The 14464-nt window shown below is 34.8% G+C and overlaps 1 protein-coding gene across 5 annotated transcripts in view; it reads right to left on the bottom strand.

The window, feature by feature from the left end:
- Window positions 1–1409: 1409 nt before the first annotated feature.
- LOC136030187 (uncharacterized) overlaps window positions 1410–14464 on the bottom strand; it is a 55037-nt gene continuing 41982 nt past the window's right edge. For 4 of the 5 annotated variants that reach the window (XM_065708935.1, XM_065708934.1, XM_065708936.1 and 1 more), the window contains exons 9-11: window positions 12027–13227; window positions 10004–10096; window positions 1410–3368 (exon numbers count right to left, since the gene is read on the bottom strand). In XM_065708935.1, coding sequence (XP_065565007.1) covers window positions 3247–3368; window positions 10004–10096; window positions 12027–13227 — 1416 coding nt within the window. In that variant the 3' untranslated portion in view covers window positions 1410–3246. The remainder of the gene's footprint in view (window positions 3369–10003; window positions 10097–12026; window positions 13228–14464) is intronic. The other variant, XM_065708938.1, reaches the window with a different exon arrangement.

Raw genomic sequence — 14464 nt, 5'->3', positions numbered from 1 at the left:
CAAATCATCTGGGATGGGTAAAGTATTGCAGCAATGCAAACTTATTATTTGGGATGAGTCCACAATGGCACACAAAAAATCGCTCGAGGCTCTGGATCAATGCTTGAAAGATTTGCGAGGGAACTCGAAACCCTTTGGCAGCACATTAATATTGCTTGCGGGAGATTTCAGGCAAACATTACCTATAATACCGAGATCAACCCCTGCAGACGAAATGAATGCTGCCTGAAAAATTCTAATTTATGGGCACACGTAAAAACATTAAAATTAACTACAAATATGCGTATCCGATTGCAAAACGATGACTCTGGTCAAATATTTTCATATCAATTGCTGGCAATTGGAAACGGAAAGCTCCCAGTAGACTCAATTTCAGGACGTATACAACTACCTGCTGATTTCTGTAATTTAGTGACGTCCAAAAATGAATTGATTGAAAAAGTATTTCCGATACCCTCGAACACTAGCTGACTTTTTGTAACTCCTGTAACTGATGAAAATCAGCCCATAGTCGCTTCAAGATGCTGGGAATTCAACTCACGGACTTTAGAATCTTTGACAAAGCTGGGCCTAGGGTAAAATAACTCTATTTAATCTTTAAACATATTACAATACTAACAAAAAGTAAACTTCCGATCCTCAGACCTGGTCAAAACTGCGGTAGGCGTTACTGTAGTCAAGTCAACTACCGTAGCCAGGGACCCAAACGTAATCAGTCCAATCCACTAGGATTCGATTAAATATTTTTTTATGAATACAAATTGGCGGCAGTCAATCATTTTTGGCGAGTCAAAGATTACTGAAGATCTAGGATGAGAAACATCCAGTTTTGACGAACTGGGTGCTTGACTGCCAGCAATGCATGATGCGTCTTTGCGAGTCAGATATTACTTGGCGAGTCAGATATTACTGAAGATCTAGGGTGAGAAACATCCAGTTTTACGAGAAAAACTGCGTAACTTTGACGAAGTAGGTGCTTGACTACCAGCAATGCATGATGCGTCTTTTTTACAGTTCTAATGGTTTTTTTTTTCTAGCTTATTTTCTCCCAAGTGCCTCAAAATATCACCGGAATGTCACAAACCCTCTTGAGAAACTATAAAGGATTATCTTTTGAAATTCTTATTTATTATTCGAAGCAGATATTTTGGCTACAAGACCACGAATATCGCGTAGCAAATTTACATTTGCTAAAAGTAGTGGTGATCTCACCTGACTAGCTTTCTCCTAGAACAGAGCTTCTCGTTGTAAAACAGTGACAAAGGTAACATAAATCCTGTAAAGGTAAAGGGGATGCCCTCCTTCAAGATAAAAAAAAAACTGTTGCAAAAATGCACCTTCTACGTGTTTACAAACTCTAAAATGCAAAAGCATGCCTAACTCGAAATTATTTACTATAAAAGAGAAAATAATAAAAAGAGAGTGGTAAATTTAATGAAAGCTTGTCTATAAAATTTTTACGTAAAGCTTCTGAGCGAAACAACAATTAGGAAAACATTCAAATCAAGGTGACCTCGCGACAAAGATGTACTAGAAAAACTATGACCCCAAAAGTTACTTTTTTCCATGTAAATTTTGGGTTTATTTTTCATTAGAGAGTTTTTTTCAGTAGTTAGATTATACCACCGTCATTAAAAAAAAAGAACTAACCTTTTATGAAAAACTAATGAAAATAATTTTCCTTCGGGTACAATAACATACATAGAAATTGTTATATAAGAGCAATTAATATTTACTGTGAAAGAAATGGAAAATAAATAAACAATTGAACTAGGAAAATGAAGAGAAAAGAGGAAGAGCAGACAGTATATCCTATGCAGTCTTATACTGAGCGGGATATACAAGAAAGGGATAATAAATAAACAACTGTTGTAGGAAAATGAGTATAAACAAAATAGAAGTGCTAAAAACAAAAGAGAAGGGATTATCGAAGGGTTTTTCTTCTGTCAATGCTGTATAAAAGAGAAAGAAAAAATGATGAATGAAAGAATCAGTACAAATTCGTAATGTCTGACTTAATTTTTTATTTAGAGATAGGAATCCTTAAAGGAAAAAAAAACCATAATATGTACAGGAAATGATAATAAAGACAAATTTTGCCACTAATTTTCATTCTGAAATTTACAAAGTTAACAATCGCCCATTGTAAAAATACTATTTTAGCCTGAGTTTTTCAGAAGAAAGTTATAACGTTGGAGAACAAAGAAAAATATTCTATCAGAAATAAATATGATTTAAGTAGATTATTCGTTTTTTGTAAGATTAATTTCTATTATAGAATTTTATCGCTTAATAAAAACATTCTCTGCTGCATTATTTTATAACCTTCTATTTTCTCTTCAAGGGTACCTCTTAATTTATTTACAAATTGCAATTCATGACAAGGTCTATTTCAGTAAAAACTCTTAAATAAATTTCAAAATAATTCCAGAGGTGCACCCTTTGGCCTTTTTGTATCTGTGAAAAGAGTCATTGGGTAGGTGACCAGAGTAAGAAGGCACAACATGAAGAAGAAACAACAGAGAAGAAAGGTATGAGGAGGAAACAGTTTACGTTTAGGACTTTGCAATTCTAGGACTTCATAGCTGCTTTGCAATTAGGAATCACCACAGATAATGAAAAATAGAGCACTAAATCTTCAAATAGCTAAGGCCATTGTCTATAGAACGCCAATGACAGCAAGGAAACCGATCGTAGCTTTTCACATAACTTTTTATCAGGTGACGCTTTCCTCAGATCAACTTGGTTAAGCTTACTCAAATAAATCCAAACTTCATTAAATTAAGTCTTGAAACAAAACTGGAGAGACTAATTACATCAGTCTCCGGTGAGTAATTCTCAGATAAAAACAAAGAAGGCCAATATTTCTACTTTTTTTTTTTTCCTGGGCCATAAATTATCCAAATGGCATCAATACTCATAAGAAAAATACAAATATAAACGTAAAAGAAAAATACAATTAGATAACACTTGGGAGTACACCACAAAGGGAATCAAACCCGATGGTTAATCTCTGAACAGACTGAAAGGGCTTACTTCCATTTGCCTTTGGCAAAATTGCACAAACAAATAAAAAATATGACACTATTGCATCTATTCTTCGTCGTGATTTGGTTAGTCAACGAGTCACCGCTTACTGAAACTATTTCAAAATCCTCAAAACTTAAAAACATACGTAGAAGCATAAAAACATAAATAAGTAACTCTTGAACACAAAAGAAGAAAAGCGAAAAAAACGCTCTTGAATCAATCGTTGAAGAAGCTGAAAGGGTCAGTTTCGTTTGCCTTCATTGAGGAATCCTCAGAAGCAAAAGCAAAGGAGAACACCATTCCTTCTGTAGCAGCAGTCTCAGTCCCAGGAACAGCACCTGTTGAAGAAACTGATTATATCCAACAGAGTTTCAGAATATCATATAGACTAAAATAGTAAAAACACTTTGAAACTGCTGAAATAATCTATATTACTATTGGAAACGAAATTCCAAGAAATAACTAGTTTTGGGAAAACAGTACAGAAACCTTAATCAAAAGAAAACTTTGCCACAAATTAAGTGTGTTCAAGCTTAATTTGTGTGATTTAACTAAACTACGTTCCAGTATAATTTATTATTAAAGAAACAAGGATTTTTTTTTATAAAAGCCGAGGGGAGTAAAAAAAAACTAACACTGTTGATAGATTGGATGGCAGATCTACACTGCATTTAGATAATTTAGATCTTGTGCACTAAAATTATGCATGAAAGATTCTAACTTGAGACTTTACGCTTAGAATATGTACAATTGAACAGGATTAATAGTAAGTATTTTTCATCTGTCCCAATTGAAGGAATTCAAGCCTTAATTTTTTTCTCTCTTAGAAGAAAGGGAGGCCTAAGGAACAGGAAAAACAAAATCAAGAGAGGTGTAACTGAAAAGGATTGCATTTTAGAATAAAAACAATAACGGGAAAACAACCGATATAACATAGCACAGCGTATTGTGTAAAAATCACAACAGTGTTTTCTCCGTAGCTCCCAAAACTATTTTGCTATTTAAAAATAATTTAAAAAATGGATATATGGATCAATAAGGATCTATGGAATATGTTTTTGGTAGCTGCAAAAATGTTCCTACCACCAGGCCCAGCAGAAAGGTAAGGGCTATAATCTACGCTTAACTAGTCTGTGTCCCCTGTCCTGATGGAGTTAGGAGCTTATTGTTTCGGAATCTGATGGGTCTACAACTCCCTTGAAGGGTCTACAAGCAGCTCTCAAGGGGCTAAAAAAACGGTGCTTAAACGCACACACGCAATGGCGTATTTACATAGTTACTGACTACAGACCTGTCAAATATGCTAGAAAAAAAAAAAAAAAAAAAAAGAAAAAAAAAAAAAAAAAAAAAAAAAAAAAAAAAAAAATCAAGAAGCCATACGCTATAGTTTACAAACTAAACTATAACTGCAAAAGTGTGCAAGGGGATTGCTGTGTGCAGTTATATGCTCTCAATCTGTGTTTCAGACTGCATCATGATTTTAGTGTTCTAGTAATTTTTTTCCAAACAAAGGGGGAAAACAGTATACCTAAAAAAGCAAGAAATCATACTTTTTGAGAAATCATGGACACAGAGGAGGAAAATATATCGTAACTGTTTCCACCCTATCCCACTCCGAAAATTTCAAAGTGTTAAAACTGTTCTACTAATCCCTTATATTTTTCATATAATACGTCTATTGTTGTTGTTTTCAGGCTTGTCCTTGGGCCAAAACCTATATATACGAGCTGAAGTGGATCTCATACTCTAGATAGGGATGCAGAATCTGAAAAGCTTTCATTTCTTCTATCAGTTTTCTTCTTTTCAGTGGAAAAGCTTTGACCTAGAAGGTAAGCAGCTAACTGCCAATTTTAAGTTTTTAAATTGAAGCTGGACAGAAATCATAATCAAAAGAGAAATTTACCACAAATAAGGTTTGTTCAAGAAAAGTTACTCAGATGTGAAACGGTTCCCTGGCCCCATTGTTAAAATATCTTCTTATAATAGTACATAGAACCATTTTGAGACTTAACGTCTGGTACGTCCAGTAAACCTATTGTTATTACTCATTTTTGTTAAAATGACAATTTTGTTAAAATTTTGTTAAAATTTTGCTAAACTCATTTAGTTCAAAATATGAACTAAGGAGATGTGAAATGGAGGCGATGGATAAAATTGCTGAGGATCTGGAAGATGCGGCTAGACGGCATAATAGTAAAATATTATACTGGCATGTTAATAAATTGAAAGGGAGTAGCCGATCCGGACTAGTCCCAGTTAAAGATAGAAATGGGGTCACAATTAGTGATAAGGAAAAAGTTAAAGAAAGATGGGTGGAACATTTTGAGAATGTGCTAAACCGAGATACAGTTGCAGGAAAAGATATAGATGAAAATGAAAAAGTTTGTGATACCTTGGATGTGAAGGAAGATTTGTTTAGTGAGGAAGAATTAGCGACAGTACTAGAAGGATTAAAAAATAATAAGGCCCCAGGTGCTGATAGTATGATTAATGAGTTCCTTAAATATGGTGGCTCTGAGGTTAGGAATAAGCTACTGAAGATTATGAACATGATTTTTGAAAAAGGGGAAGTACCCAATGATTTTAGGAAAACCTTAATTAAACCACTGTATAAGAAAGGTGACAAGAGTGAATGTCGGAATTATCGAGGCATTAGTCTGGTCTCTGTAGGTAGCAAATTACTGAGTAATATGATACTTTTTAGACTGAGACATGCTGTAGACAAAGTTTTAAGGGAAGAACAATGCGGTTTTAGAAAAGGTAGAGGATGCGTCGACCATGTTTTCACTCTTAGGTTAATAATTGAGAAGTCCCTTCGTTGTCAAACACCTTTGGTCCTTAGTTTTATCGATTATGAGCAAGCTTTTGATTCTGTTGATAGAACAGCGTTAACAAAGGTCTTATCGTTATATGGTATACCAGAAAAATACATTAAAGTGATTTGCGCTATGTACGAGAATAATACTGCTGCGGTTAAGGTAGGAAATGAGGTTAGCAACTGGTTTTGTATTAAATCAGGAGTTAAGCAGGGTTGTGTTCTATCCCCCTTTATATGGATCATTTTGATGGACTTCGTCTTAAGGAGCACAGGAAAGGCAATTGGAGACCATGGAATCAAATGGGGAGGAAGAACGCTCCTGGACTTAGATTATGCTGATGATTTAAGCATATTAGATGAAAGTGTGAGCAAAATGAATGAATTTTTAGAGGTTTTACGAGTTCAGGGTGCTAAAATAGGCTTGAAAATTAATGTTAAGAAGACTAAGTCACTAAGGTTAGGAATAAGTGAAGATGAACAGGTGACCTTAGGTAACGAAAAGATTGATCAGGTTGGGAGCTTCAGTTACCTTGGTAGTATTATTAGTAAAGATGGTGGGAGCAGTGAAGATGTTAAAAGTAGAATAGCTAAAGCTCAGGGTGTTTTTTCACAGTTAAAAAAAGTTTGGAAGAATAGAAAGATAAGCCTACAAACCAAGATTAGAATATTGGAAGCTACAGTGATGACAGTGGTCAAATATGGCTCTGAAGCATGGACACTCCGAAAAGCAGATGAAAATTTACTAGATGTTTTCCAGAGAAATTGCCTACGGATTGTTCTGGGTACCCGGCTGACTGACCGTATTTCAAACAGTAGGTTGTACGAAAAGTGTGGTTCAATCCCGCTTTCTGGGGCTATAATGAAAGAAAGGTTGAGATGGCTAGGCCACGTTCTACGGATGAAGGATGACAGATTACCGAAGATTGTCCTTTTCGGCCAACCGTCTGGGGCTACACGGAAAGCAGGTCGTCCTTGTCTGGGTTGGGAGGATGTCATAAATAAGGATTTAAAGGAAATGGGAACTTCCTGGGAGGGTGTAAAGAGGGAGGCTTTAAATAGATTAGGTTGGAGGAGGAGCGTGCGTAGCTGTGTTTGCCTCAGGCGGCTTGGTGCTGCAGTGAGTTATTAGTAGTAGTAGTAGTAGTATTTTTGTTCTCTATATCGGTTGAGAGTGTCATCTCAATTTCTGTGTTTGAATTGAAGCAGAAGAATGTTATTACAAATGCCTCTTGTACTTGAACAGGTCGCATATTTCTTCAAGAAATTCGACTTTACCCACTGCTCTTTTCATAGCGGTTGTATTAGAAAGTTGGCCGGTGGCTATAAAAACAACTCATAAATCGAGACGGATAGATTTTTGATACAGTTCAGAGTAAAAAAAAAAATACGGTTCCATATCCATTATGCAGACGTCTGTCACGCCATAGGTATCTTTAATTTCAAAAGGTACGAATGACCAGGAAAGGGACTTGCAAATAAGAATATATTAAGGTGCAAATTATTTTATGTCTGGTTTATTTCTCATGCATTGAAGAAAAAGATAAATTTAATTCCATGAACGTTCACTAAAATCTAAAATTGTGAGCATCGTTTACAAGAGGTAATAACACAATGACGTAATTTCTCTATAGCTCTTTGAGTGCATATTCTAAAATATTTTGATTCTTTACAGTTAGAGACAATTTTATAACACTAACAGGGTTATATAGCCTTATTTTCAGTGTTCATCCGTCAAGGTGGTTACAATAGAAAAGAGATAAGTTATATCCCTCTCCAAATTAATGTCCCAACCTTTGACGTAGTTTCCTAAAGATTAGTTTTAGTTAGCTTTGCTCTATTTATTAAAAAAAAATCCAACTGAAAGCACGGAGCAATATAAAAACTTAAGACGAACAGAAATTATTCCGTACATGATGGGGGATGCCCCCTCTTCAACCCTTACTCTTTACGCTAAAGTCTTAAAGTCCTTTAAAATGCTTCTGTTTCAAATTATACTTCCCTTGTGTTTGATCAGTCTCTCTTAAGAGAATTATGACAAAAAGCCAAACTTCAGGGTAAAGGGCGATGTTTGAAGAACGGACAGCCCTCATATACGGAATGATTTCTGTTGGTATTAAGTTTTTATGTTACTCCTTACTTTCAGCTGAAATAACTTGTTTTTATATTTAACCAATGACAGCTTTTCAAATTATGTCAAGAACCCGCTTCTTCTACCCGTATAAACTTTCCCTTGGAAAATTCCCTCCGTGGAAATCCTCCCCCATCCCCCCGCAAAAAAATCCCGTGTATTTCCCAATAACAATACTATATGAACAATGGGCAAATTGTGTAACATACAACCTTTTCTCCAGGAATTACGGGGGGCCGTGTCATCCTCAAAGGTAGAGTTATTTGACATTTTAACTATGCTGAATCAAATGGCTATCTCAAATTATGATAACATGCCTTCGGGGAAAGAAAGGGGTGGGGTAGTTACCTTCCAATCTTTTGGTCACCTTAAAAAGGGCACTAGACCTTTTGTTTCCCCTTCAAATGAGCTCTCTCTTGATCTTCTGGGACCTTGGTTTGATACGAATACCCCTGGGGGAAAAAATGCAAGAAAGACACATCCCTTATCTTTCTTCTGGCAAAAAGTACAAAATTCCACGTTTTTGTAGATAGGAGCTTGAAACCTCTACATTAAAATTATCTAACATGCTAAATCTGATGGTGTGATTCTCATTAAAATCACCGGGTTTTTGGGGAGTTTTTCCCCTTTTTCGAAAGTCAGTAAAAATTTCTCAGACTCGTGGCTTTTCATAGATAACATTAGACTTAATGAATTTTATATATTTGGAATCACCATAAAAAAAAGGTAGTTCTTTTGATGTATCTATTGCTATCAGAATTCTGGTTTTTTAGAGTTTTGGTTACTATTGTGCTGAGTCACTCCTTACTTAAACTTCGTTACCACGAACTGTTTGATAGTAGCATGATTACGAAAATATAAGGCTTCATAGTACAAACTAGGTTTACTAAGATCATATTCAAGTTGTGATCATTCAATATATCGATTTAGAACAAGATCAATATACTTTTTCATTTCCTTTCTTTCTTACTCTTAAATTTTGCTGAGTTTATTATTCTTTTTCATGGCTTGGATTGAGACTCAAGATCGATATCACGTATTCTGCTAGAATCTCTCATCACTATGTCAATTGAAGCTTAATCCTTGCTTCTGGAATTTTTATTAAGTTGTCCCTTGCAAAAAAATAAACTTTTCAAATAAGATTCATGGAGTTTTGCTTCAGCTTTTAATGACAGTCTTTTTAAGGAGACGAAACTGTGGATATATTTATTTTTTGGCTGCCATCGGATTTATAATTTTAAAATTTTGAGTTAAGAACTTCAGCGTTATTACACAAACTGAAAAAAAAAATTCGGAGCGGAAGTGTGAGATAATCGAAGGACTATAAAGTAATAATAAAATGTTGGACAATGGTCGGCCTTGGCAATAAAAGGTATGAATCTTCAGCTAGTTAATGTACCTATTATGAGTAGCTAATATGAATTTAAGGTTAACAAAAACTCCTTGCCAGAACCAAATTGGTTTACCACCTAATAAACCAGAAATAAATTATATATTTTGACTTTTGGGGCAAAGTAATATAGCATTGGTGTATAGAAATAGTGTAACTTCTCTTAAATAACATCGACTGAATATCATGAAATAGATTATAACGTTGTTTTCAAACGTCACATAGCATATTTTGAGACCACCTTAACGGAACAAGTCATTGGTTTTCTTGAAGAAACAAATATCTTTGGACATAACATTTAAATTTTCGAGGGATTTTACAACTACCGAAGAAAAGAAACTTTTTAAAATTATCCTTGATTTATTCTGAAGGTCTAAATTAACATCTTCTTTGAAAAAAAAAAATGGCAGATAATAACAGTCGAAAAAACCCCAATTGCATTTCGTTTTTTTGCTACCCTGTGCCTTTATTTCGCCTTTTATTTTGGGTCGCTGAAGTTTTTTGTTTCATTTGAACTTTCAAAATCTATTCCAAGCTCCATATTCTCCTGTATAAAATTTTTCGTTTATATTTTAAAGAAATGTTCTATTGTTTTCCCCCGTCCCGTCCTTTTCTTAAGATATGTCGGTAATAATACCTTTTGTAGATGTATCACTACCATTGCTCTTAAACATGTCAAAAAAGCTAGGACTTGAGTCAGTATCCATTTTCTTCTCGGCGTTCGGCGATGCTAAAAAGACAAAAAAAGACATAAAATATAAGTTGAAAAACAAAAAGGTTGACTTATACCCAGTTCAAACCCATTAACATAAAAAGATAATCGTGAATATAGGACTTTAAAATGGCTTTTATAAGAATTAACTTTTAAAAGGGTTTCCAAAGAAAAGATATGAGCAATATCAAAATGAGAAAGCAGAAACGGAAGTATGATAAAGTAGAGTTCATAAGCAGGTCTAGTTAGAATTCCGTGCCTAAGCATGGATGTTTGGTCAGACTTTTGCTTAGGGATCGAAGCCTAGTCAAACGCTACTTTTATGGACACTACTTTTATGCTCATACGATGAGTCATGTGATGACATTGGTAGACTCCAGGCAGGTGTGAGACCACTTTCCAGGAACAGTTGAATACTAAACTGGAAAGATTAAATTTGACAATGTAGAAGATGCATGAAATAATTTTAGGAAATTAGTCTATGAAGTCGCTGATGGTGTTTTTAAGAAGACGGTTAGAAACTAGAAATATTAGTGAAAATGCTTTGTGTTTAATAGAGAGGAGGAGCACGCACAAGAATTTTGAGTGATGGATCATATGTAATAAATGGGACATAAGAAAAGCAGACAAACGATTAAAATATGAATTTAGAAGGTGTGAAGTAGAGACCATAGATAAAAATGCTGAAAATCTGGAAGATGCAGCCATACAGAAAAAGAGTGAAATATTGTACAGGCATGTTAGTAAATTGAGAGGGAATGGTCAATCGTGATATGTTCCAATTATTTATAGGGACTGGGCCACAATTTGTAATCAGGAAATATTTAAAGTGTTATGGGCAGGACATTTTGAGAAAGGGCTAAGCCGTGACAAAGTTACAGGAGACAATACAGAAAAGAATAAGAAAGCTCGTCAAACTTTGGAAGTGGAAGAAGATTTATTTGCGAGGAAGGAGTAGAGACAGCACTAAAATGATTAAAAATAATAAACCGCCAGGTGCTGAAAGTAAGGTAAATGGATGTCTTAAATATGGTGGTTGTTCAGTTGGAGTAAATTATTAAAGATTATGAATTTGATTTTGAAAAGGAGGAACTACCTTGTGATTTAAGAAAACTCAAATAAAACCCCAATAGCTGATTTCGTTCTGAATTAGGAGTTCAGCGGGGCTGTGTTTTACCTTCAATTATATGGATCATTTTGAATGACACTTTTTCCTAGGCATTCAAGACAATATGCTTACTTCGACTGTATACAAACATAAGGATCGCTTGGGAGGAGGTAGGATCTGACGTGAGTTCATGCCAAATCCACTTATCTTAAAGGATTTCTTCAGGTAAGTATTCAAACCTGGCAGGAGTTGTAACTTTAACAGACTTATCAAAATACTCGAAACTTCTGTTTTGATTACTGTATTCACGGACGTTATTCAGTGACAAATAAAACATAAGTAAAAATAAAATGTTTCTTTAGAAGAAAAAGTTCAGACAAACCTATCAGAGAAGAAAGAAGAAGCCTTGCCACCTCTTGCCGACGTCTCTTATTAAGCGTTACCGCAGCTTCTTCCAGAAAATTTAGGTTCGGCATAATGCACATATATTGAAATAAAACCACTTATTTTAGCTAAACAGATTAAAGCTTAAGGGTGAAAATCTGATTGTCGGACTAACTAAGATTGAAAGTAACACACTTAACAAGTCACATATCTTCTAATGATCAATTCACCCAAAATGGAGCTACAAAGTAGATAAAGAAACTGTTAAAACAAAATTGATAAATATGTTATGTTTGTATGCATATTTGTTTATGCGTATACATAAACAAACTGAAACAGGGAGTAGCAATATTGGAAAGTCAAAGCTCTCTTAAGAACAGATCCAGGAAAATGATCCATTTAGAATTAGAAAGCAGATAAAAAAATTTTCAAAGGGAGTAATAAACATATACATACCGAAAAAAAAATCTTGAGCAAACTGGATCGGATTAGCTTTCTCCGCAAAATCAAAAACAAAGTCAGATGCTTTATCTGGTTGGATACTAGAATTAAAGCCTTTCGCTTCAGCATTGCTGATATCGTGGGAACTCTTCAAAGATTCTTCTTGTTTTTCTATATGGGCTTCTGGATTTTCAAATGCTTCAGAGAGACAGGGACGTTTCACTTCGAACAACGGCGTAAGATGAATTTTAGAGGGACTTTCAACAAAATTTGGGGCAACGACCTCCTTTCTCTTTTGATAATCCATTGACGACTGAATATTTTGTAACTGAACATTAGTTAAAGTGTCTTCATTTAAGACTGCTTCTCTAGATATATTCTGAAGAGAATATTCACGATGATTATCTAAGTCTGCTTTCTTGGCTAGGTCAATAGGAGCTGGTGATTCAGCATTAGCTTTTTTCTTTGGAGCACTAATACCAGATGACAGGGTTGCATCTTTCAAGTTCGCAATGCTAGATTCGTGTTCTTTTATAAGTGGGGTATCCTTGGACATGATCTCATCTACATTGGCTTTGACTATTTCTTCGCCTTCACCCATTTCATCATCACAAGATTTGTCTATGGTTGGATTGTTTAACTCATTGCTTTTAACATACTGAGATAACTGGCAGGTAGGTTTCATTGAAACAGTTTTTCTTGGAGTTAACACTTGTCCTGGTGATTGATTAGATGCGGCTGGACGAGGCAAATCTGTAAGAGCAGGTCTTTTACAGTTATTCCATAGGCTGTTTGTAAAAGTCCCTGACCTGTGAGCTATTGGTGATACTTCGTTAAAATGGCTGCGTAGTACACTAACTGAAATAACCTTCTCTTTCTTAGTTGGTGTCTGAGAAGGAGTGGACGATTGAGAAGGCTTAGCAATAGGGGTTTCTGCATCGAAATCATCCTCATCAGGAATTTTCAAAAAATCAATTGCTTTCACTGGATTTCCATCGATGTCTTTCAGTATTTTGGGAGTAGTTTGGGCGTCTAGACAACTGTCGCTAGCTCGTTTCCCTTTTGGTGTCCAAAGCTGAAACTGATAACGAGGAGTGTAAGGGGTGGTGCATACACTTCTACAATCTGGTTCTACACCGCTATCTGCAATAGAGGCAGAGTCATCACCATTGCCACATCCACTGGCGCCAACTACTTCTACAGCAACCGCTTTTTCCTAAAAAGATAATTTCAAATTTGATGAGAATGGTAAATCATATCATCTTTCAGAAAACTTTATATTGCTTTTCAACGGAAAGTCACCCCCTTTACACCTGACGATAGCCAAGTATATGTCAAATTCCTTTTTCTAGATAAAAACAAAAAATATTGGTTGAAAGAGAGAAAGAGAGAGAGTGACAGGTTGAAGATGAGAGTGAGAAAGAGCGAAATGTGGCACAAAATGTATTTTTTGAAGGAAGGTAAGCTATATATTCTTTTTGAAAGACCAAACGTGGCCCAGTAATGTTAACGCAAGTTTGAAAAATATTTTTCGATCAATAGCTCTGTAAATTAAAAAAAAAAATTTTCGTAATTTGTTCATCAGTGTCATCAATTATGATATGAAAGAGAAATTTCATAATCATTTTACAATTCATTTGTGAACGATGTTTCATAATCATAGCTAGTTCTATAGTCACAACCCCGTCTTTTGACTGCGTTACGTAACAATACTGAATTATGCAACAGTGGAAGGTTCTGATAAAGGTACACGGTCACTTTGCATAAGGAATGAACTGAAGATGTGATAAAAAAAAAGGTCTAATAACAGAAGGTATAAAACACTTGAATAATTTGATGTAAAAAATATTTAATGAGAATAAACTTTTTCTAAATACTCCAATCAATATGCTTGAACTTTTTATAAGCACAGGTCACCCAGTTCAGTTTGCCATTAGGGAGAACTTGTAGTTTAAGAAAGTCTGAATGTGTATCCTTGGGCATTGTATACAACATATTGAAAAGGAAATCAGGTGACAAAGAAAAGGGCCCTAGAAATTAAAACAAGGAAGAATCTGCAAGGGGCTCAATATTGACTTGATATGTCTTTATCAATTTTATTCCCGTCCTCTTTCTTCTGACAAGCAATTTAGGCTAAATGTTTGTATTATTTCTCGATTTTACACATTATATAAACAACAACCATTAAAACAGGAAAAATCAATTTTGCAACATAATTTAAGATAAATCCAACAAAAAGAACACGACAATATCGTGGTTACTGATGCCACAACTTGCATATTCACTTTATTTTTTTATTTTCTTTTTAATCAACAATAACTTTTTACAAGCATTAACCTAGGTTTGTTATTTCAAGTCTTATGGTTCATAAAACGACTTCAACAAAACTTGTGTAGCAATAAGATGGGAAAAAAGTCTCATTTGTATACTAACATGCGTGCAGGCAAGGTATT

This window comes from Artemia franciscana, chromosome 8, assembly GCF_032884065.1.
Source record: "Artemia franciscana chromosome 8, ASM3288406v1, whole genome shotgun sequence".
NCBI classification, from domain to species: Eukaryota; Metazoa; Arthropoda; class Branchiopoda; order Anostraca; family Artemiidae; genus Artemia; species Artemia franciscana.
Note: the sequence above shows the minus strand (reverse complement) of the source record. Positions and strands in the feature narration are given on the sequence as shown.